At 44.4% G+C, this 26,454-nt stretch overlaps 2 protein-coding genes across 2 annotated transcripts in view; one reads left to right on the top strand and one right to left on the bottom strand.

The window, feature by feature from the left end:
• Positions 1-26,454, bottom strand: part of LOC140185043 (uncharacterized) — a 423,878-nt gene that overhangs the window by 10,818 nt on the left and 386,606 nt on the right. Inside the window, 1 exon segment of the mRNA XM_072238262.1 lies at positions 11,354-11,479. Within this exon segment, the coding sequence (XP_072094363.1) occupies positions 11,354-11,479 (126 nt within the window).
• Positions 2,060-6,099, top strand: LOC140185356 (probable G-protein coupled receptor 139). The gene is made up of 2 exons (XM_072238739.1): positions 2,060-2,117; positions 5,192-6,099. Coding segments are annotated over exons 1-2 (909 nt in total). The 5' UTR covers positions 2,060-2,116.

The raw sequence follows: 26,454 nt of genomic DNA, 5'->3' as shown, positions 1-26,454 counted from the left end.
GAATTGGGGGTGCAGACTGATTTGAAGATTGCCCTGAATTAGGCGTGCTTTAGCGAATATGGGGGTGCAGAGATATTTGTGGATATGCGCGGAAGTAGGGGGTTGTCAGCAAATATGGGGGTGTCAGTGGATTTGGGGGCACCTACTGACGTGAAGATGGGTTTGCGGAAGTGCATATATTTGGAAATGTCAGCGGATTTGGGGTTGCACACGGATTTTGGGATTTGGTAGACTTGGAGGTGTTCATGGATGTTGGGTGCGCGCATATTTCACGGTTCTCAGGATGTGGCTGTTTCGTGAATCATAAAGTTATTTCATTTATAGATTTTTTTTGACAATAAATGCAGTTTGAACGTTGACATTTGTTCTTGCTAAATTATTAAGGTGGACCTGCTTGAAAGGATGCTTGCTGTGGTATAATCTGATGTGTGTGTCGGGGTGTCAGCGGGTTTAGGTTGCACATGGAATTGAGGTGCACACTGATTCAGTGGATACAGGTTTGGGACTGTGCGCTGATTTAAGGAGACGTCAACGAATATGCGGGTGAACACACATGTGGACGTGTGTTCAGTCTTTGTTCTTGCTACTTTTAAAGTGGAGACAGCTATTTTGTGAAGTGTTTGAAATCCTTCCTGCTCTGGGATAGACTCATGTGTTGGTGTACCACGGATTTGGGGTGCGCTGGGATTTGGAGATGTGGGAATAGTTTGGAGTTTGTCAGCGAATGTGTGAGTACACAGGTATTTTTGGGGTGTCAGCAGCTTTGGGGGTGCACACTGACTTGAGAGTTGAATAAGTGTGTGCTGGTGACCAGAAATTTTTTGGGTGTACACGATTTGCAGATATATGCAGAGTTGGGTGTGTTGACTTTGACTTTGAGGAGCTGTTGGATTTGGAGGTGTGTCGAATCTCAAGGTTGTTTCCTTTTTAGATAAACCTGTTTTTAAATGGAAGCAGCCATTTTGTGAACTATTTGAAATGATTCTTGCACTTCGATAATCTCCTGTGCATGTGGGAGTATCAGCGGGTCGGGAGCGCAACGGATTCGGTGGTGCAGACGTATTTGAGAACATGCGCTCATTTAAGAGTGTTTTGGGGAATTTGGGGTGCACAGGGATTTGGGAATATAGACAGGAATGGGTGTTTTCAAGCTAATATTGGGGGTGCATGCAGACTGAGGGCACACATGAACCTAGATCCAAACGGATTTCGAGGGGCACACGTATTTGTGTGTCGGTGCGAATTTGAGTGTGTGCAGAGATTTGGGAGTGTTTGCTGATTTCAGGGTGCATGCGGATTTTGGGGGTTCAGTGGTTTTAGAGCATACATTGGGGTGTGTATGTATTTCAAGGTTCTGAGGATTCGGAGGTGTGACGACTATCATACCTGTTTTATTTAGAGTTAATTTAATAATACAAACATTTTGAATGTTAACGTTTGTTCTTGCTAATTTCTAATGTGGGGGCAGCCGCTTTGTGAACTATTTGAAATGATTTTGCTCTGAGTTGATCCAATGTGCAAGTGTGTCTGCTGATTTGGAGCCCTGGCGAATGTCAAGTTTATTTCATTGGATTAATCATGAATGCAATTTGAATTTTGACCTCTGCTCTTGATTTTTATGGTTCAGGCAGCCATTTTGTGAAGTGTTTCAAATGAGAGTTGGAAAGCATGTACAGTTTGCCAAGACAGATGGGAAGGACTGAACCGAGAGGATAAATTGAACTCGAGGTCTATAGATACGTGCAGAGTCAGGCAGGGTCAGGCAAAAACAATGGGTTGATTCACACAGAGACACAGAAACACGCTACACAGAACTGTACTTTCATATCTGCTTCTCCAGCACTCCGCAACACATACGCGGTGATATGATTAAAACATACTCAACTCACAACTAGACTGCTGAATTTCATGGCCATGTATTAGGGTTAAGGGTGGGTCCTGGACGAGCACCGAAATGTTCTGACTGTGACGAAGTCACTTAAGATATTGGAAGGCTTTGTGGATATGAAAGTGTTTATTCACCATCACACGCAGTTCCTTTCTTGGCGACCCCATCGTTAGAGTCCGCCAAATACAAACTATTCCAACAGTTTACACTCGCGAGGAGAATAGTAACAGTATGTAATTCAATACAATTTTACAAGGTGCAATGACGTAAGTTATTTCAATATTATTTGTCTCTTAAATGTGTCCATTGAAGTACATATCTACAGTGGAAGCACATTTACAGCGGCATACACAAGTTTGGGACTCCAGGTCAAAATTTCTGTTACTGCGAATAGTTGAGTAGAAAATGAACTGATCTCCGAAAGTCATAAAGTTACAAATGAAACATTCTTTTCAACTTTTTAAGCAAGATTAATGTTTTTTTTTTTTGTACAATGGTAGTATGAAAAAAGGGAAGGAGCATCATGCAGAAGTTTGTTTACCCCAAGTGATTTGAGTTCTCAGATAAGTTTTACCAAGGACCCAGACTTTAATTAGCTTCTTAAGGCTATGGCCTAATCACAGTCATCATTATGAAAGGTTAGGCGATACAAATTTCAAAGCTTTATTAATACCCTGACCCCTCAGCTGCTCTAAACAGCTTCCTAGCACTCTGAAAATAAAAATAATTGATGCCCACAAAGCAGCAGAAGGCTATGAGAAGTTAGCAAAGCGTTTTCAGGTAGTCGTTTCCTCAGTTTGTAATGTAATTAAGAAATGGCAGTTAACAGGAACGGTGGAGGTCAAGTTGATGTCTGGAAGACCAAGAAAACTTTCCGAGAGAACTGCTCATAGGATTGCTCGAAAGTTAAATCAAAACTCCCCTTTGACAGCAAAAGACCTTCAGGAAGATTTAGCAGACTCTGGAGTGGAGGTGCAGTGTTCTGCTGTGCAGCGACACCTGCACAATTATGACCTTCATGGAAAAGTCGTCAGAAGAAAACCTTTCCTGCGTCCTCACCATAATATTCAGCGTCAGAAGTTTGCAAAGGAACATCTAAACAAGCCTGGTGCATTTTGGAAACAAGTCCTGTAGACTGATGAAGTTAAAACTTTTTGGCCGCAATGAGCAAAGGTAAGTTTGGAGAAAAACAAGGGTGCAGAATTTCATGGAAAGAACCTCTCCAACTGCTAAGCACGGTGGTGGGTCGATCATGCTTTGGGCTTCTGTTGGAGGCAATGGCAACAGTGGCAATGAATTCAATTAAATACCAGCAAATTCTGGAAGCAAACATCACACCGTCTGTTAAAAAAAGCTGAAGATGAAAAGAGAATGGCTTCTACAACAGGTTAATGATCCTGAACACACTTCAAAATTCACAATGGACGACCTCAAGAGGAGCAAGCTGAGCGTTTTGCCATGGTCCTCACAGTCCCCCGACCTAAACATCATCGAAAATCTGTGGACTGACCTCAAAAGAACAGTGCATGCAAAACGGCCCAAGAATCTCACAGAACTAGAAGCCTTATGCAAGGAAGAATGGGCGAAAATCCCCCAAACAAGAATGGAAAGTCTCTTAGCTGGCCAGAGAAACCGTTTTCAAGCTGTGATACTTCCCCAGTACTGACCATGCCCGGCGCCCAAACTTTTGCTTCGGGCCCTTTTTCTTTATTGTTATTTTGAAACTGTAAAAGATGGAAATAAATTTTAAAAAAATCTTTGTTACAATATTAAAGAAATGTGTGATCCTTAACCTTATGACTTTTGGAAATCAGGTAATCTTTTACTCGCTTAGCTATTCACAGTAACACAAATTTTGATCAGGGTTGCCCAAAGTTTTCCATGCCATTGTAATTGATAAGACACCACTGAAGGTTCAGTTGCCTTTGTTGGAACAAGCTAATTCACACAAACAGTCTAAACATTGCACTGGTTAATTATTTAATCGCAATATGTCACCATGGGGATTGCACCTGCCATACGTAATTGGTTTGTAAATAATTTCAAAACATTTATTTTTAAGTCTGTTGAAATGTGTCCCTGTGGAGTCGCTACATGGTATTTAAACCCTTGGCATGTGTTGCCTGAACATTTCATTCCGAGAGATCGCCTGTAGCACAGGGGGACAGATCACTCGACAGAAAAAATGTCTGGAATGTACTATAGGTACAAGAGTGTGGAGAAAATATTGTACGTGTTCATTGCCGTCATCGGAGTTCCTGGTGAGTGAGCAGAACAATTCATGTTTGGTATTTCTGTGTGTTAACCATGTGAATCTGTTGATGACCATTGTACAAATATTTGTCTGAGATATTCATCCTGTCAGTTCACACTCTGATTTTGCATATTTAATGACAAGCGGAACTAAACTCCTGTCTCTCATCTAACTCACGGGATCAACTCGAACGTTGTTCTTGCCTTCAGTGACACCTCGTCCGGAGTTGTCCCGGTGTGGGGACAGGCAGCTCTCCCGCAAGCTGTGACTGGGAGGGGTTTACATTGTAAAGTTCACTGTTTCTGAGTTATTGATCAGAGAGAACCCCTGGTCCTGTGTTTCATGTCTCCCTATGGAGTCTGTCACAGTCTGATCTCACTACCTGTCGGTCAATAATTGGGTCTGGTCACCTGAACCAGTGTCCACGGATCTGCTGACGAGAGTTATCGAATTGAACTGCGCTGCGGAATTAATCCATTAACGGAGCCACTCAGTCTCAGGTTACCAAGCTGTTCCTGCTTTCCCTTTGAGACGCGTCGTAAATTGCGGCACCGCTTCGTCCTGTAGAAAAGTCTTGGCTCTAAACCAGAGTTTGTTCAATCCCATGTATGCTACTTGACCTGCTGAGTCCCTCCAGTATTTTGCGTCTGTTGCTCCCCTCGGTATCCCTTCTCGGCCCCATCAGACGCTGAGTTTCCAGAGGCCTGGTCAGTCACTGTTAAATCAGTAGAACCGGTCGGATCAGCGACCGGAATCGGGATCAGCACCGATCGTTGTTGTTCACGCAGATCGATTTTATCGCTGACGATTCTGCACACATTGTCTCATCTCCACACTGAAGAAGGCAGGTCAGAGACAGTGTGACCCGTGTCTGATGTTTAGATTAGCAGCCGTTCGTAGACTCTCCTGATCTCCTGATCTTTAATTGAAACCCGATCTCTCTTGAGGAATGTGTTCAGTAATGCCCAATGTCTCTCTCTCCCTCCCCCTTCCCCGTCTCTCACCCCCTGTCCCGCCCCTCCCGCCACCCCCCCCCCCCACACACACAGTGAATTTAGTGGCGATTGTGATCCTGTCCGGGGGAAAGTGCGGGCTCTCCACCTGCACCACTTGCTACCTGGTGGCCATGGCAGCGGCCGATCTATTCAGCATTGTCACCCAGGTCATTTTGTCACGACTCAAATGGCGTTACTTCCCGGACAGTTTTCTGAGCATCACCCCTGTGTGCAGTGTTATCGATGTACTGACGTTCACAGCCACAGACTGTTCTGTCTGGTTCACCGTCACTTTCACCTTTGATCGGTTTGTTGCCATTTGCTGTCAGAAGCTGAAAACAAAATATTGCACCGGGAAAACTGCGACTGTGGTTCTAACAACAACCGGCGTACTGTTCTGTCTGAAAAACGTTCCCCGATACTTCGCATGGGAACCCCGGATGATAATTGACAACGTACCGTGGTTCTGTGAGATCCCAGACAACATTTTCACTGACCCCGGGTGGGTGGGTTATGACTGGTTTGATACGGTTTTAACTCCGTTCCTCCCTTTCGCTGGGATCCTGCTGCTCAACGCTCTGACAGTCAGACACATTTTAGCGGCCAGTCGGGTCCGTAAGGGGCTGAAGGGTCAGAGCAAGGGGGAGAACCGCAGTGACCCGGAGATGGAGAGCAGGAGGAGATCCATGGTTTTACTCTTCACCCTCTCCGGCAGCTTCATCCTCCTGTGGATAACAATTGTTGTCAATTTCATATATTATCAGGTCTCAGGGAAAGGATTCGATTTCAATGATTCTGAATGGATTTTTCACTACTTCGGGGTTTTGCTGAGTGATTTCAGCTGCTGCACAAACACGTTTATTTACGCGGTGACTCAGTCAAAATTCAGGGAGCAGATAATTAAGGCGATGAAATATCCGGTCACCTCGGTGCTTCATTTTATTAATAAAGACGCGTCCTGAGCACAAGCCGGAGGCGGCCGCGGTGTCTCCAGTCCGGACTCCGGCTCCTCACATTCACCGCCTGATCTCCCATGTGTTATTCCGGGTCCGACTGTCCCATCGACCGGTTGGTCTGGGTCATTAGGATAGTGTGTTGCTGGGGAGGGGCTAAGCACCGTCCTACTCGTCGGATGTCAGTCAACGAAGTACTCTGGAATGCCAGCCACCCATTGGTCTGTAGATATGTCCATCTATCCCCATTCCCGCCCAGCAACCTCACAGACCGACGTTCCCACAAGACAGCAGGGGTTCTAGACTGATGCTGGTTGGCTAATCACACCAGTTTTCGCATTCCCCTTGGATGATTGGCTAACGTGAATAAATAGGGCGGGCTTTGGATGCATGGCCGTTGACACTCCAACTTAATGTCCGTTCCCACCACTAGCTGGACTGGAATATGGTGCAAGGAAATGGGAAATAAAACCCTCACTGATTTTTTTTTCTAATGAAAACTAAATTACCCCCGAAAATCCTATAGATTGTACCTAATGAAACCTAATACAGTGAATTAAATTAAACTCATTGCCACAACTGAAATGAAAGATTTCCACCCCCATCGATTGCAATGAAATCTGGATTTGATTTCTATCTACCTGATCAGCTTCACCCGGAGACAGTGTGTTCAAATGCTTCATAATGACAAAACCTACACAACCCAGTATAAAGTTTTCCAACACGGCGGAAGGAATAACTCATTATAGTAAGGCCAATTCACGTCGTATCAATATAATTCCTTCCTTTCTGTTTTTTACCAACTTCTCCCATGAAACCAACACTATTCGGTATCTGTAAATGCGTCTTTCCTTGTACCCAGTGCCCCACGAGATTTCCCATATGCTCCGAATTCTTAACCCTGCAAACCCTGAAACAGGTTCTCATTTGCAACGTGGAAGGCCTTTATCCACAGTTGAACTTTTAACAGCTTTTGTAACTAAACAGTCAACCCTCTCATTCCCCTCAGTACCTCCATGTGCAGGATCCCATCAGAACAAACCATATAAACCAATACTTTGCGTATGGAATAATGTTTGATGAATTTCCGACATAAATCTGACCGTCTGCTGGTGTCCAGCTAGTTCCAGACTGAACGAACCGTTTTAAAATTAATCAAAACAGAAAATGGCATCTGAACAAATTACAACTTGACATGGACAATTTTCCTCCACTCAGAGTAAATTTAAATGATGGCCTCATATTCTGCTGCTTATACTGATAAATGGTTGATAAGTTGCTTCTTTATCGTTACCTTTAATGCTGGCACAAAAAAAAAACACAGCCATACCGTCATTCCCCGTTAAATTGCCTTTTGATTCCTCTGCAACAATGGTTAACATATCAAAATAAATTTCTTTAATATATTGATGAACCAGCAGATCCCCAAGCATAACAGAGTCTTTGGACTTTATTAAAATGTGAGACCTAAAATCAACTAGTCAGAGGCAGAACAAAGTGGGGTTTCAGAGAAGGTGACAGTGCGCCATATTGCATAATCCAACAATCTCATCTTCCCAGCCTGATAAGATCCCAGCCAACTAAATATAAAAAAAACACTTTTCGTATGATGTTCCCAATAGTCCTCTAACACAACTTTAACAGGGTGATCATTTATTTGCCCCCCCAAATTAATCCAGTATGTTAACATCAACGGCAGTTTCCGCAATTGCAAGGGCAGTTGTCACATTTCAACCAGTACAGCCGAAACAGGGGGCGAACTTACTACACCACAACACATTCCTAAAGCCTGTGCTCGTATCACAGCCAAGCATTTTAAAGTTGAAAACGAAGCTGATCCTGCGCCACACAGCCATAATCAAGAAGAAATCTATTTAAACAAATAAAATGGTCATCAGATTTTCATGTCCCCAGAATACCCACATAGACACTTGAAAATATTCATTGCTCCGTTATATTTATCAGTTACTTTACTGATATGCTTCTTCCATATTATATGTTCACATGCCTGGAAAAGAAACGTCTTCAAGAGTTTGACTATAGAATTTCAAATCAGCAGCAGGTCTATTAATCCTCTATGTAAAACACATAAATTGTACATTAGCCACTGAAAACTTAAATCCTTATATATTTGCCAATTGTTCAAACGTACTAATTGCTAATTGCATCCAATATACGGTATAATTGAAATTGCTAACTCTAATCCATAAAGCCCTATCATCTACATGTAGTGATTGACATACCTTAGTGACTATCTCAGAAAAGTATCATTAATGACAATATTTAATAATAAGTGATTACAAGTACTGCCTTGTGGTTTCCCAATCTTTATCTGATAAAAACACAAATGCAACTGGCCCACCACACTAGCACAGACCGTCCAAATATAAAACTCAGAAACAATTATGCAATCTCCCCCTCAATGCTCACTTCCATAATTTAATCAAAAGCTTTTCATTCCAGAAACATCATATGCCTTTTCAATATCAAACATATATTGCTATCACATCTATATTTTACTGTGATTTGTTTATATTATCTTCAAAACCTAAAACTGAACCCACTGTCATACGACCATTCCGAAATTCATTCCGCTATATATTTCAATCGCACGATTACCATATGTTCCACACGTGTACAAATTGTGATGTTAAATTTTACACCTACAACTGCAAGGATTTAGAATAGGCACTACTGCTGTCACTTTCCATGGGGAAGGAAGATGGCCTAGCCTCCAAATACGATTCAAAACTGTTACTATCGCAATAGAGTTGTCAGTCAGATGTCCAATCATACAATAGCATACACCATTCTTTCCTGGAGACATTTGAACTGCATTATTAATAATCCAAGCTCAAACAAGAGAAAAATATTGCAGCTGCTGGAAATCCAAGCAAACACGAGTAAAATGCCAAAGGAACTCAGCAGGCCAGTTCCTTACTCCTCTCCTGCTGAAGTGCCTCGGTGCAACACGTCGACAGTACTCTTTTCCACAGATACTGTCTAGATTTCTCTGATCTTCCAGCATTTTGTGTGTATTTCCTGCATTAATAATAACCTTTTGACATTCACAGAAAGAAAACTGTGTATCAGTGATTCTCTCATTGCCACAGCTGGTTTCCAACACGTCAGAGCACTCACTGAGAACCTTATCCCTACATTGTTTAACCTCTTCACTTACATTGTCTTTATTATGAATCGCAGCTAATGACCCAGCCAGTAACACAACCTTCCCTGTTTCAGTAACAATCATTTTACCCACATCAATCTTTCACAACCTTTACTACTTTCCTCACCCCGGCCTGCGCCCTTTTATACTTTACAGAAACTTTTTAACCTTTCTAAACGCCCCGTTTCTTTCCCTAAGTGGACGAGATATCCGAGCAGCAGAATTCACCACATCCTTTATAAACATCACACTTTATCCAGCAGTGAAGTATCTTCAGCGAGAGAGCTCTAATGACGACACATATCCTCTGACGTCAGAGTCGGTTCTCTGAATAGGAACACTATTAATATTCGCTTCGACGCCTCAGTGAGTCCGTTCTGTCGGTGTTTGTGGTGGATGAAAAAAAGCGTTGCTCCCTAAGCGAACACTAATGACTACAACTCCCAGAAGGCCACACGACCCGGCTAGTTCGGCAGTTGTTGCCGTTTTCGCGCCGTGTCCGACGGGCGAAAAACATAGAAACATAGAAAACGTACAGCACAATACAGGCACTTCAGCCCACAAAGCTGAGCCTAACATGTCTGTACCTTAGAACTGCCTAGGCTTTACCCATAGCCCCCTACTTTTCTAAGCTCCATGTACCCATCCAGGAGTCTCTTAAAAGACCCTATCGTTTCCGCCTCCACCACCACCGCCGGCAGCCCATTCCACGCACTCACCACTCTCTGCGAGAAGAAAAAAACTTACCACTGACATCTCCTCTATACCTACTTCCAAGCGCCTTAAAACTATGCCCTCTCGTGGTAGCCATTTCAGCCCTGGCGAAAAGCCTCTGACTATTCACACGATCGATGCCTCTCATTATCTTGTAAAGAAGATTTAATGCTCCTTTAAATTTATCAATTATTTTACTGACATGCTGCTTCCATGTCAGCTTATTATCCATCCACACGCCTGGAGAACTTACCACTGACACATCCTTAAGAGTTTAATAACATAATTACAAACCAAGTGAAGGTCTATTAATCCTGTTTGTAAAACACATAATTTGTTTTAGCGACTGGAAGCTCAAATCCTCGTCTATTTGCCCACTGTTTGACCTATTAACTGTACATTGCAGCCGATGTACAGTAAAATTGAAATTACTGCCTCTAATCTATAAAGCCACATCGTTTGCATACAGTGATTTACCCACCAGAGTGCCTATCTCTGAGAAAATATCGTTAATCATAATATTAAATAATGAAGGGCTACAAGTACTGACTTGTGGGGTCCCATTCTCTACCTCATAGAAACACAAACATACTGTGCCCACCCATACCTGCATCCAAATAGAAAACTGAGGAAAATTATACAATCTTCCCCTTACTCCTAATTTCCATATTTTAATCAAAAGCCCTTCCTTCCATAACATATAATTTCCCTTTTCAACATCAAAAAATACTGATTTACAACATCTTTATTTAACTGTCCTTTCCTATAATCATCTTCCAACACTAAAACTGAATCAAATGTCATTTTACCCTTCAAAAATATACTCTAACGAAACGCTACATCACCACTCTTTCCAAAATATAACTCAAGCGCTCGATACCATACATTCCATCAGTTTACATAACTGAGACATTAACGATTTAAGCTCAGAACTAGAAGGATCTGCCAGGATCTGCCACTACTGTTGCCATTTCTCATGAGGGAGGAAGATGCCAAACCTCCAAACAAGATTCAAAATGTTAATATTTTCACAAGAGAAAATTACATACAATTACAATTACATATATCACCATTTCCTGTGGGCACCTGACCTGCAATAATAGAAGTCTTCTTAAATTCATGCAAAAAAACTCTACATCAGTGATCCAGCTGACTTCCAACACATCAGGGTATTCACTTAGAAACTTATCCCTACATTGTTTAACTTCTTCACCTAAATTACCTTGTTTACAATTCACAGCAAATGACCCAGTCATTAACACAACCTTTCCTGTTACTGGAACAATCATTTTGACCCATTAATCAATACTGGAATATTATGATCCTTACAAATCACCGCACTTTCTTAATCATTTCCCAAACATCTCCTGAGTTTAATACCCCTTCCAACGTCAGCGAGTTCAGCGGGTTGCTGCTGTCGGTGGTCTCCGGCCTTGGCGTTCACGAGGACAGGCGTGGTTCCCCTTCGATTCCTCGATGATTCCATTCCGGCGACGTCTGTGGTGGCTGAGGAAAAATGTACTTGCAGGGAGCGAGCGAGCGACAAGGGAGGCCACATGACTACAACTCCCAGAAGATCCTCTGATGACAGAAAATTTGGGGGTGTTGTGGAGAGTCTAGAGAGTTGGCAGAGATTACAGCTGGAAATAGATGGGATGCAGAACTGGTCTGAGAAGTGGCAGATGGAGTTCAGCCCAAATTAATGTGAAGTGTTTCATTTCGGCAGGTCAAATTTCAACACAGGATATAACATTAATGCTAAGACTCTTGGGGCAGCGTGGAGGATCAGAGAGATCTTGGGGTCCGTGTCCATACGACACTCAAAGCTGCTGTGCAGGTTGGCAGTGTTGTTAAGAAGGCGTCTGGTGTGATGGCCTCATCAACCGTGGGATTCAGTTCAAGAGCTGTGAGGGAATATTGAAGCTATATAAGGCCTTAGTTACACCCCACTTGGAATACTGTGTTCCGTTCTGGTCACCTCACTAGGAGGATGTGGATACTATATAGAGTGTGCAGAGGAGATTTACAAGCACGTTGTTCTTGGATTGGAGAGCATGCCTTATGAGAATAGATTGAGTGAACTTGGCCTTTTCCCCTTGGAGCGATGGAGAACGAGAGGTGAGTAGACAAAGCTTAACAGGATGCTGCTCGGATAAAGTGAGACTGGACAATCTAGGGAATTAGTTTCTCTGGAGCGGCTGAGGCTGAGGGAGGTCTGACAAATGTTTACAGGAACGTGAGAGGCACAGGCAGAGTGGACAACCGGTATTTTGATCTCTGTGGAGGAAACGTCTAATACCAGAGGGCATGCACTCCAGGAGAAAGGGGAAAAACTAACTCATTGGTCCTTTTTCAGTATTTATGTGTTTTGAAATTTTGTGTAATTTTGCATCTTATCTCCACACAGCTGCTGTTAAAAAATTAGAAAAGACAATAATTTTAAAAATCTGACTCAGAATGTTTCAGGGAGATTTGCGTTTCAAGTTTTGTTTTTCATACCCATCGTGGTGAGTGTCTGGAATGAATGTCAGGGGTGGTGGTGGAGGCAGATGTGATAGAGGCTATTAGATACCACATGAATGTGAGGAGAATGGAGTGATGTGGACCTTGTGTAGGCAGAGGGATTGGTTTAGTAATGCATGAAATGACCGTTTCAATTGGTTCAGAATCGGACTAGATCCCCGCCACTTAATGGCTGAGTTCGGTGGGCGGGAATGGGAATAGATGGACATATCCACAGACCAATGTGCGGGCGTCATTCGGGAGTAGTTCTTTCACTGACATCTGACGGATCCAATGAGGTACTGAGTCTCCAGGCTGGGTCTTTGTCCCTTCCCTCACACTCACTCTCCTCATGTCCCGGAACTGCCGGTCGCTGGGACGGTCTGCACGGGAATAACACCTGGGAGTTCAGGCGATGAATGTGAGGAGCTGGAGCCCGGACTGGAGACACTGCGGCCGCCTCTGGCTTGTGCTCAGCACGGGGCTGCATTAATGAACTGAAACACCCAGGTGACCGGATATTTCACCGCGCTGATCCCCTGATAACTTCTGACAGGCGCAATCCCCGCTGTGAGCTATTGTATTTACATTAATGAATTAATATTTAGACTATTTCTGGGAGTAAGTTTGTCCCAACAAAGGTGTCTGATCAATTGAATATGCTTCCACTGTAAATCTGCCTTGAGACTCGTCACGGCTGCAAATCAGCAGCCACCCTTACATGCACGTTAGGTTACTCCAGAGCAAGAACCATTTCACGCAATGGCTGTCTCCATTTAAAAAAAAAGCAAAAACAGAGATCAAAGTTCATATTGCATTTATTATTAAAGTCTGTATTAACGGAAAAACCTTGAGATTCGAAACACCTCCAAATTCACCGGATCTCCCAAGTCAGTGTGCATCCCGATTCCGGCAACACACTCACTCTTCACATATCTGCAATCGGGGGGCACCCATAAATCTCTGCACACCCGCAAAACCATATCCAACCCTCAAGTCAGTGTGCACCCCCAAAGCAACTGACACCCCAAAATCCCAGTGCACTCACAGATTCGCTGGCATACCCCTAAATCTGTACACATCCGTGAAGCCGCATGCGCCCCCGAATCTGTAGGCGCCCCCAGATTCACCGACAAATCCGGAAATATGCACACACCCCTAAATCGGTGCGTATTCTAAATCCGTGCATACATGACTATCACAGAGCAGGAATCATTTCAGACACTTCACAAAACAACTGCCTCCTCCTTAAAAATAGCAAGAACAAAGTTTAAATTCCAAACACACGTCCACATGCCTATTCCCCATATAATCATTGACATCCTCTTAAATCTGCCCACCTCCCCAAGCCTGTCCTCACCCCCGTGTCAGTGGGTGCCCCAAAATCCACCGACTACACCATATTCGCTGACAAACCCCTATGGCTGCGCACATCCACAAATCCCTGTGTACCCCATATTCGCCAAAACATTCCTAAATCAGCGCAATCCTCCAATCTGTGTGCACCCCGAAATCCGTGCTCACCCGAACCTGCCAACAGGCACGAATCTACCGACATACACAGATTGGTACGCAACCCAAACCCGCTGACTCCCCCACATGCACATCAGATTATCTCAGAGCAAGAATCATTTCAACTAGTTCTCAAAATGTCTGCCTCCAACTTAAAAAAATAGAAAGAACAGAGGTCAAAGTTCAGGTTGCATTTATTATTAAACTACGCATCAACCTTCAAATTCAAAATGCCTCTAAATTCACCGGGATTTCCATATCTGCAAATCTGTAAACACACCCGAATCCGTGTACATCCGCAAACCCGCATGCAAACCCCAACTCAGTGTTCACCCCTAAGTCAATGTGTATCCCCAAATATATACACAACCCCAAACCTGTCGAAACCCCGAAATCCACCCACATACCAGATCTGAGAGCACCCCAAACCTACTGACACCCCGAAATCCACCCACATACCCAGGTCTGTACATACTCCAAACCCGCTGACATCCCCACATGCACATTAAATTATCACAGAGCAAGAATCATTTCAAACACTTCACAAAATAGCTGCCTCCACCTCAAATCAAATAGCAAGAACAATGTTCAAATTTCAAAGTGTTCTTAAACTATCTGTAAATGAAACAGCCTTGACGTTCATTACACCTCTAAATCCAAGGACTCCCCAAATCCGCCGAGACACCTAACTCTGTGCGCAGCCTTAAATACTCCCCAAATCCCTGTGCACCCTCAAACGCCCAAAGCAGTGTGCACCCCCAAATTCACCGACACCCCAAAATCCGTGTGCACCCCACATTCACCAGCATACCCTGAAATCTTTGCACATCCGCAAATCAATGTGCAGTCCCATTTCCAAGTGCACCCCCAAACCCGCTGACATCCCCACAAGCACATTCGATTATCCCAGAGCAAGAATCATTTCAAACAGTTCTCAAAATAGTTGCCTCCATCTTACATCGTTCAAAATGCAAACTGCATTCATTTTTAAAGTGTTTCTGTATGTTTGCATCTCAGTGTGTTTATATGCGTCTTCGTATGTGTCTGTCCGTCTTTTTGTGTGTCTGTGTGTTTGTGTCAAAGACCAGCTCGCAGACAGCGCTCGGTCTTTGTCGTGACGGCGTAGCTACTGAGAACACACGGCCATCCTGTCTACTCCACACTCCCCACCCCCGCCTGTTCTGCAGCGTACAAAAGGGGAACGAACCGGCCTCTCCCGGAAACCACAAGCCGTTATTTTCTGAGAGAACAGTAGAACTTTCCAAACAAGTAATAATTTTACAACATCTATAATTCAGCATGCGTGTTAACCGTCATCACAGTGCGGGGTGGGGGATGTGGGGACGGGTGGGTGCCGGGGAAAGCGAGCTACAGGAAAGGGGGAAATGGGGAGATGGCGAGCGGCAGGCGAAGCGTTCGGCAGAACGGAAGAAAGAGACAACAGGGGAGAGAAGAAGGGCACTGAGTGGGTAGGGAAGGGATGAATGTGTGGAGGAAAGAGTGGGGCAGTGGGGAAGAGAACGGATAAAGAGAGGAGGACAGAGAGAAAGAGATTGAGGCTATATATATATTTAGTCTCTCTCTCTCTCTCCTCCACACTTCCCTCCCCCGCCTATTCTGTAGCACATAAAAAGGGAACAAACTGGCCTCTGCCGGAAACCACAAGTCTTTATCTTCTGAGAGAACATTGTCGCTGTGCAAACAACGGAGAATTACACAACATCAGACAATTCACTCTGTGTGTTAACTGTCATCACAGTGCGGGGTGAGGGTGGGGACGGGAGGGTGACGGGGAAAGCGAGCTGCAGCAAAGGAGGAATTGGAACGCAGGCGAGCCGCAGGCAACGCGTTCGGTAGAAAGAGAGAAGGAGACAAAATGGAAAGAAGAAGGGGAGTGAGTGGGTAGGGGCGGGTAGAATGTGTGGAGGAAAGAGAGTGGTAGTGGGGATGGGAACGGATGAAGGGTGTAGAGAGAGAAACAGAGTGTGGAAGAGAATAAAATAGGTGAGAAAGGAGGAGGGAGTGGGAGACACCAGATGGAGAGGGAGACGGTGAGGGAACGGGGAAGAGGAGGTGGCGAGAGTGGGAAGGGGTGAAATGGGGCAGGGGAGCGGGCAGAGTTTGAGCCAAAGAGGAGGAACGAGCAATTTTTGGAAAGCGGGGTGAAGGGCAATGGGAAGATGGAGGGAGCGTGTGTGTGTGTGTGTGTGTGTGTGTGTGTGTGTGTGTGTGTGTGTCTGTCTGTCTGTCTGTCTACCCGTGTGCATGTGGGTGTCTGTCTGTCTGTCTACCTACCCGTGTGCATGTGGGTGTCTGTATCTGTATGCTTTTCAACAACTTTAGAATCCCTGCCTCTCATCTCCTCACTTTGGCCATGGATGTCCAGTAGCTGTTCACTTCAGTCCCCAGCAGGAAAGCCTTAAAACACATCGCATTCTTCCCGACAACAGACCCAAACAATTCCCATTCGCCTCCACTTTATCAGGAGTGAGGGAGTACTGTAACAAAGAAACAAACCCCCTTGCCCATTGAGTCGGTACCGAAGTGTTATTCTGTTGAGTCCCATAACCGCAGCTGGACCATGGTCCTCAATACCCTCCCGTCCATGTACTGATCCAAACTTCTCTGCAATGAAATCCATAACTTCCACTGACAGCTCTTCCCACACCCTCGCCACCCTCTGAGTGAAGGGATTCCCACTCAGGTTCCTCTGAAATATTTCACCTTTCACCCTTAAACCGTGGTCTCTAGTTTCCATCTCACCCAACCTCAGAGGAAAAATCCTGCCAGCATTTACCCTGTCAACAACACTGATAATTTTGTCTGCATCTGCGAAATCACCCTTCATTTTCCAACACTAAAGCAAATGAAGTCTTTATCTTTTTCTAAAGCTCGAGTCCTCAAGTCCCAGCAAACCGATTGTCAATTTTCTCTGCACTCTTTCAATTTTGTTGATAATTTTCCTTCAGGCAGGTAACAAAAACTGCACACAATACTCCAGATTAGGCCTCATCAACGTCTTATACAACTTCAACATAACATCCCATCTCCTGTACTCAATACTTTGATTTATAAGGTCCAATGTGCCAAAAGCTCTCATTTCGATGCTGTCTACCTGTGACGCCACTTTCAAGTAATTATGAATCTGTGTTCCCAGATCCCCCTGGTCTACCGACTCCTCAGGACCCGACTGCTCACCATGTCTTCATACACCCCCAAATCAGTGCGCACCTCAAAGCCAATCCTTTGATTATGAAATAACGGTTCCGAAGTTTGCAGCAGTAAATCTGACCTGCCGCGAAAATAACCTGTTTTAAGACTCTTGAAAACCGAAAAGGAATCTGAATAAATTACAAATTTAAATGGACAATTTTTCTCCACCCACTGCAAGCACGAAATGATTGCAACAGATTCTGTTGTAAATCCTGATAAATGGTTGGTAGGTCGTTTCTTTATTGTTACCTATAATTTACGCAGAACACAGCATCACCAACATTCCCAGTTAAATTATATATTGATCCTTCTGTAAAAATTGTTAAACTATCTCAATAATTTCCTCAACATATACTGAACCAACAAATTCCCAGGCATAACAGAGTCGTTAGACTTCATTAAATCGTGTCTCCTATAATCAAATAAAGGCATTGACAGAAACAATGTGGGGTTACCAAGAACGCGACTGTGGGACATTTTGCATAACCCAACAAACCCATATTTCAAGCGTGATAAGAACCCAGGCACCCAAAACCAAAAACAGTCTTCTTGTGAAGTTCCTCACAGTCCTCCAACATACTTTTAACAAGATGATCATTTCTTCCCCCTTAAATTAATCCAGTTTTTTCACTCTGAATTCAACCTCCACAATTTCAACTAGTAAAGCCGAAACAGGGAACGAGCTGACTGCACCACAACGCAATCTTAAAGCCTGTGCTTGTATTACATCCAGACACAATAAACTTGAAGATGAAGCTGATCTATAAACCACAACCATGATCAAGAACAGATCCAATTATACAAACAAAATTGTTCAACAAATATCTTCATGTAACACCCCAGAATACCCATAGAGATGACTAAAAATATTTAATGTTTCTTTATATTTATCAATTATTTTCTGAGCTGGAGCTTCCATGTCAGCTTATTATCCATCCACATGCCTGGAAATCTTACCATTGACACCTTTTAAGGAGTTTGACCATATCATTTCCAATCAAGTGCAGGTCCATTAATCCTGTTTATAAAACACATAACTTGTCTTGTAGCTACTGAAAGCTTAAACCTTCTCCATTTGCTGAATGTTTGACCGTATTATTCCGAATACATCCTAGATACAGTAAAATTGAAAGAGTTGGATAATCTGCCCCTCCATCCTCATTTCCATAATTTAAAAAAAGTCTTTCCTTCCATAAATACCACCTGCCTTATGAATTTTAAAATACTGCTGTTACAACATCTATATTTAACTGTATTTTCCTAATATCATCTTCCAAACATAAAAATGAATTCAATGTCATACTTGCCCACCCATACCCTTACAAAATGTCCAGATAAAAACCATCAGAAAAAGATGTACAATGGAGAAGCTTGATTATAGAAGTCTATTTCTCTTAAACTGCGATCTTTAGGAGATAGGATATTGCGTTGAAGATGGTGAGGCCCAATTTCAAGTACTGCGTGCAGGAAAATTATCAAGAAGATTGAAAGAGTGCAGAGAAAATTGACAATCGGTTTGCTGGGGCTTGAGCACTCGAGCTTTAGAAAAAGGTAAGAACTTCATTTCCTTTAGTGTTGGAAAATGAAGGGAGATTTCACAGATGCAGACAAAATTATCAGTGTTGTTGACAGGGTAAATGCAGGCAGGATTTTTCCTCTGACGTTGGGTGAGATGGGAACTAGAGATCGCAGTTTAAGGGTGAGAGGTGAAATATTTAAGAGGAACCTGAGTGGGAATCCCTTCACTCAGAGGGTGGTGAGGGTGCGGGAAGAGCTGTCAGTGGAAGTTATGGATTTCATTGCAGAGAAGTTTGGATCAGTACATGGACGGGAGGGTATTGAGGACCATGGTTCAGCTGCGTTTCTGGGACTCGACAGAATAACAATTCGGTACCGACTCAATGGGCAAAAGTGTTTTTGTTTTTGGTTACAGTGCTTTCTGACTCTAAATAACGTGCAGATGAAGGGGAATTGGTGGGTCCATTCTCCGGAAGAAAGCGGCTTTCCTGCTGGGGATAGAAGTGCATAGATACTGGACATCCATGGTCAAAGTGAGGCGATCAGGCCCGGGGATTTTAAAGCATTTGAAGAGAATATTTTAATGTTTTTGAAGAGTAAAGAGACACAGACACTCACGTGCACACGGGTAGGTTGGCACACACACACACAGACACACACACAAACACAGCACGCAGAGACACACAGACACACACCATTGCACACACACACACACACACACACACACAGCACACACAGACACACACACACACTTCCTCCATCTTCCCATTGCTCTTCACCCCGCTTCCCCAAAATTTCTTGTTCCTCCTCTTTGCCTCAAACTCTCCCCGTTCCCTTTCCCCCATTTTCAATCCTTCCCACTCTCCCCACCTCCTCTTCCCCGTTCCTTCACAGTCTCTTTCTCCCCATCTCTTGTCTCCGACTCCCTACTCCTTTCTCTTCCTCCTCTCTCCTCATCTATTTTCCTCTCTTCCACACCCTCTCTCTATCCGCTCTTCATCCGTTCACTTCCCCACTGCCACACTCTTTCCTCCACACATTCTATCCTACCCGCTCACTCCCTTTCTTCTTTTCCATATTGTCTCTTTCTCCCTTTCTACCCATCGATTTGCCTCCCTCTCGCCTACTTTCCAATTCCCCCTTTTATGTATCTCGCTTTCCTCGTCACCCTCCCGTTCCCACCACCACCCGCACTGTGATAACAGTTGACACGCAGTGTGAGGTGTCTGATGTTGTGTAATTCTTCGTTGTTTGCACAGCGACAATGTTCTCTCAGAAGATGAAGGCTTGTGGTAAGTGCTACAGAATAGGCGGGGGAGGGGAGTGTGGAGGAGAGAGGAGAGAAAGAGAGAGAAAGAGGGAAAGAGAGAGAGAGAGAAAGAGAGAGATAGCCTCAATATATTTCTGTCTGTCCTCCTCTCTTCTTTCGTTCTCTTCCCCACTGCCCCACTCTTTCCTCCACACATTTTTCCCTTCCCTACCCACTCACTGCTCTTCTTCTCTCCCTTATTTTCTCTTACTCCCGTTCTGCCGAACACTTCGCCAGCTGCTCACTTTCTCCCCATTTCACCCTTTTCTGTAGCTCGCTTTTCCCGCCACCCACCCACCCACATCCCTCACTCCCACCTCGCACTGTGATGACGGTTGACACGCACAGTGAATTATAGATGTTGTGTAATTCTTCATTGTTTTCACAGCGACAATGTTCTCTCAAGAGATAAAGACTTGTGTTTTCCGGGAGAGGCCGGTTCGTTCCCCTTTTGTGCGCTACAGAACAGGCGGGGGTGGGGAGTGTGGAGTAGACAGGATGGCCGTGTGTTCTCAGTAGCTACGCCGTCACGACAAAGACCGAGCGCCGTCTGCGAGCTGGTCTCTGACAGAAACACACAAACACACAATAAGATGGACAGACACATACGAGGACGCAAATAAACACACAGAGATGCAGACATACAGAAATACTTTAAAATTGAATGCATTTTGCATTTTGAACATTTTAAGATTAGAGGCACCTATTTTGTGAACTGTTTGAAATGATTCTTGCTCTGGGATAATCGAATGTGCTTGTGGGGATGTCAGCGGTTTTGGGGGTGCACATGGAAATGGGGCTGCACATTGATTTGCGGATGTGCGAAGGTTTCAGGATATGTTGGTGAATATGGGTGCACACGGATTTTGGAGTGTCGGTGAATTTGGGGGTGCACACTGCTTTGGGCATTTGAGGGTGCACAGAGATTTGGGAGTATTTAGGGCTGCACACAGATTTGGGTGCCTCGGCGGATTTGGGGATGTACACGGATTTGGGGAGTCCTTGGATTTCGGGGTGTAATGAACGTCAAGGCTGTTTCATTTACAGATACTTTAAGAACAAAGGCACTTTGAAATTTGAACTTTGCTCTTGCTATTTGATTTGAGATGGAGGCAGCTATTTTGTGAAGTGTTTGAAATCATTCTTGCTCTGTGATAATCAATTGTGCATGTGGGGATGTCAGCGGGTTGGGGTACGCACAGACCTGGGTATGTGGGTGGATTTCGAGGTGACGGCAGGTTTGGGGGTGCGTATATATTTGGGGATACACACTGATATAGGGGTGATCACTGAGTTGGGGATTGCATGCGGGTTGATGGATGTGCACAGATTTGGGAGTGCACACAGATTTGCAGATATGGGAATCCCGGTGGATTTTGAGGCGTTTTGAATCTCAAGGTTGTTTCATTGATACATAGTTTAATAATAAATGCAACCTGAACTTCGACCTCTGTTCTTGCTATTTTTAAAGTTGGAGGCAAACATTTTGAGAACTAGTTGAAATGATTCTTGTACTGAGATAATCTGATGTGCATGTGGGGGAGTCAGCGGGTTTGGGTGGCGCATCGATCTGGGTATGTTGGTAGATTCGTGCCTGTTGGCAGGTTCGGGGTGAGCATGAATTTTGGGGTGCACACAGCTTTGAGGACTTACGCTGATTTAGGAATGTTTTAGCGAATATGGGGTACAGAAAGATTTGTGGATGTGCGCATACATAGGGGTTTGTCAGCGAATATGGTGGAGTCGGTGGATTTTGGGGCACCCACTGACACGGGGGTGAGGACGGGCTTGTGCAGGTGCAGAGATTTAAGGGGATTTCAATGATTATATGGGGAATATGCATGTGGACGTGTGTTTGGAATTTAAACTTTGCTCTTGCTATTTCCTTGGAGGAGGTAGCTGTTTTGTAAAGTGTCTGAAATGATTCCCGCGCTGCGATAGTCTCATGTTTGCACTGATTTAGAATACGCACCGATTTAGGGGTGTGTGCATATTTCTGGATTTGTCGGTGAGTCTGGGGGTGCTTACGGATTTGGGGGTGCATGCGGCTTCACGGATGTGTACAGATTTAGAAGTATGCCTGTAAATCTGTGAGTGTACATAGATTTCGGGGTGTCAGTTGCTTTGGGGTGCACACTGATTTGAGGGTTCAATATGGGGGTGCGGGCCAACACAGATTTGTGGGTGCACACCGATTTGCAGATATGTGAAGAATAGGTGTGTTGGGGGAATCGGGGGTGAACACTGACTTGGGGGAACTGGTAGATTTGGAGGTGTTTCGAATCTCAAGGTTTTTCCGTTTATACAGACTTTAATAATAAATGCAATATGAACTTTGACACGAGGAAATCTGCAGAGTCGACTGTGCCTCTTCCTATAGATGCTGCTTGGCCTGCTGCGTTCCACCAGCGTTTTTTTGTGTGTGTTGCATGAATTTTGACCTCTTGTATTTTGCTTTTTTTAAAAATGGAGACAGCCATTGTGTGAGATGGTTCTTGCTCTGAGATAACCTAATGTACATGTGGGGGTGGCTGCTGATTTGGAGCTGTGACGAGTCTCAAGACAGATTTACGGTGGAAGCATATTCAATTGATCAGACACCTTTGTCATAGTCATAGTCATACGTTATTGATCCCGAGGGAAATTGGGTTTCGATACAGTTGCACCAACCAAGAATAGATTATAGACATAGCAATATAAAACTATAAATTATTAAATAATAGTATGTAAATTATGCCAGGCAATAATTATTGGCTCATGGTGTCTGACCCTCCAAGGGAGGAGTTATGGCCTAAATATTAATTCATTAATAGAACATATAACATAGAATAGTACAGCACAGTACAGGCCCTTCAGCCCACAATGTTCTGCCGACCCTCACACTCTGCCTCCCATATAAGCCCCCACCTTAGAGTCCTCCATATACCTGTCTAGTAGTCTCTTAAACTTCACTAGTGTATCTGCCTCCACCACTGACTCAGGCAGTGCATTCCAGGCACCAACCATTCTCTGAATAAAAAACCTTCCTCTAATATCCCCCTTGAACTACCCACCCCTTACCTTAAAGCCATGTCCTCTTGTATTGAGCAGAGGTGCCCTGGGGAAGAGGCGCTGGCTATCCACTCTATCTATTCCTCTTATTATCTTGAACACCACTATCATGTCTCCTCTCATCCTTCTTCTCTCCAAAGAGTAAAGCGCTAGCTCCCTTAATCTCTGATCATAATGCATACTCTCTAAACCAGGAAGCATCCTGGTAAATCTCCTCTGTACTCTTTCCAATGCTTCCACATCCTTCCTATAGAGAGGTGACCGGAACTGGACACAGTACTCCAAGTGTGGCCTAACCACAGTTTTATAGAGCTGCATCATTACATCGCGACTCTTAAACTCTCTCCCTCGACTTATGAAAGCTAACACCCCATAAGCTTTCTTAACTACCCTATCCACCTGTGAGGCAACTTTCAGGGATCTGTGGACATGTACCCCCAGATCCCTCTGCTCCTCCACGCTACCAAGTATCCTGCCATTTACTTTGTACTCTGCCTTGGAATTTGTCCTTCCAAAGTGTACCACCTCACACTTCACCAGGTTGAACTCCATCTGCCACTTCTCAGCCCACTTCTGCATCCTATCAATGTCTCTCTGCAATCTTTGACAATCCTCTACACTATCTACAACACCACCAACCTTTGTGTCGTCTGCAAACTTACCAACCAACCCTTCTACCCCAACATCCAGGTCGTTAATAAAAATCACGAAAAGTAGAGGTCCCAGCACAGGTCCCTGTGGGACACCACTAGTCACAATCCTCCAATCTGAATGTACTCTCTCCACCACCACCCTCTGCCTTCTGTAGGCAAGCCAATTCTGAATCCAACTGGCCAAACTTCCCTGGATCCCATGCATTCTAACTTTCTGAATAAGCCTACCGTGTGGAACCTTGTCAAATGCCTTACTAAAATCCATATAGATTACATCCACCTCACTACCCTCATCTATATGCCTGGTCACCTCCTCAAAGAACTCTATCAGGCTTGTTAGACACGATCTGCCCTTCACAAAGCCATGCTGACTGTCCCTGATCAGACGATGATTCTCTAAATGCCTATAGATCCTATCTCGAAGAATCTTTTCCAACAGCTTTCCCACCACAGACGTAAGGCTCAATGGTCTATAATTACCCGGACTATCCCTACTAGCTTTTTTGAATAAGGGGACAACATTCACCTCCCTCCAATCCTCCGGTACCATTCCCATGGACAATGAGGACATAAAGATCCTAGCCAGAGGCTCAGCAATCTCTTCTCTCGCCTCGTGGAGCAGCCTGGGGAATATTTCGTCAGGCCCCGGGGACTTATCTGTCCTAATGTATTTTAACAACTCCAACACCTCCTCTCCCTTAATATCAACATGCTCCAGAACATCAACCTTACTCATATTGTCCTCGCCATCAAGTTCCCTCTCATTGGTGAATACCGAAGAGAAGTATTCATTGAGGACCTCGCTCACTTCCACAGCCTCCAGGCGCATCTTCCCACCTTTATCTCTAATCGGTGCTACATTCACACCTGTCATCCTTTTGTTCTTCACATAATTGAAGAATGCCTTGGGGTTTTCATTTATCCTACTTGCCAAGGCATTCTCATGCCCCCTTCTTGCTCTTCTCAGCCCCTTCATAAGCTGCTTTCTTGCTTCCCTATATTCCTCAATAGACCCATCTGATCCCTTCTTCCTAACCCTCATGTATGCTGCCTTCTTTCACCTGACTAGATTTTCCACCTCACTTGTCACCCATGGTTCCTTCACCCTACCATTCTTTATCTTCCTCACCGGGACAAATTTATCCTTAACATCCCGCAAGAGATCTCTAAACATCGACCACATGTCCATCGTACATTTCCCTGCAAAAACATCATCCCAATTAACACCCGCAAGTTCTAGCCTTATAGCCTCATAATTTGCCTTTCCGCAATTAAAAATGTTCCTGTCCTCTTTGTTTCTGTCCTTTTCCATGATAACTATAAAGGCCAGGGAGCAGTGGTCACTGTCCCCCAGATGCTCACCCACTGAAAGATCTGTGACCTGACCCGGTTCATTACCTAGTACTAGATCTAGTATGGCATTCCCCCTGGTCGGCCTGTCCACATACTGTGACAGGAATCCATCTTGGACACACTTAACAAACTCTGCCCCATCTAAACCCTTGGAACTAATCAGGTGCCAATCAATATTAGGGAAGTTAAAGTCACCCATGATAACATCCCTGTTATTTTTGCACCTTTCCAAAATCTGCCTCCCATTCTGCTCCTCTGTATCTCTGCTGCTACCAGGGGGCCTATAGAATACCCCCAGTAAACACAACCTGTCACCGTGGGGATTGCGCCAGTCAGACGTTATCAGGGGATCAGCGCGCTGAAATATCCGGTCACCTCGGTGCTTCAGTTCATTAATAAAGCCCCGTGCTGAGCACACGCCAAAGACGGCCGCAGGGTCTCCAGTCCGGGCTCCAGCTCCTCACAGACACCGCCTGATCTCCCAGGTTTTTCTAAGGTTAGGACATGTTCGGCACAGCTTTCTGGGCCGAAGGGCCTGTATTGTGCTGTGGTTTTCTATATTTATTCCCGGGCGCATTGTCCCATTGACCGGCAGCTCCGGGAGGTTACGGTGGTGTGTGTGTGGGAAGGGGCAAAGCCCCAGCCTGGAGACTCGGTACCTCATTGGACCGTCAGATGTCAGTCAAAGAACTACTCCCGAATGCCGCCCACACATTGGTTTGTGCATATGTCCATCTATTCCCTTTCCTGTCCACTGAATTCAGCCACAAAGTGGCGGGATCCAGTCGGATGGTGGTGGGCTAATCCAACGTCAATCACACTGCTCTCCGTCTTCCCCTTGAATGATTGGCTGTCGTGAGGTACTAGGGCGGGGTTTGGACACTACAAATAAAAGCCACATTCCGGCCACTAACTGGACTGGAGTGTGGTGTAGGGAATTGGGAAATAAAACCCTCACTGCTTCCTTTTTCAAATGAAACCTAAATTACCCCCCAAAAGTCCTAAAGATTGAACGTAACAAAACACAATACAGTGAATTAGATTAAAGTTACTGCAATAACTTAAGAAAGCTTTTAAATGTTAACTACACGACCCAGAATTATGTTTTCCAACACGAATGAAGGAATGATTAAGTAGAGTGTGCCAATTTTTTAAGTCGTGTCAATGTAATTCCTTCTCTTCTTGTTTTACCCCCTTCCCCCATAAACCTAACAGATATATATTCTGTAAAGGTGTCTCCTTTGAGGCCCATTATCCCAACAGTCTTGCTATAATTCTTAACCCACCAACCCCTTTGCTTCTGATTTGCGAGGAGGAAGGTGTTTGTCCACAGTTGAAATTTTAACGGCTTTTGTAACTGAACCTCTACG

This window comes from Mobula birostris, chromosome 20 (assembly GCF_030028105.1).
Source record: "Mobula birostris isolate sMobBir1 chromosome 20, sMobBir1.hap1, whole genome shotgun sequence".
NCBI classification, from domain to species: Eukaryota; Metazoa; Chordata; class Chondrichthyes; order Myliobatiformes; family Myliobatidae; genus Mobula; species Mobula birostris.
The sequence above is the reverse complement of the archived record's forward strand: the minus strand, read 5'-3'. Positions and strand labels throughout refer to the sequence as shown.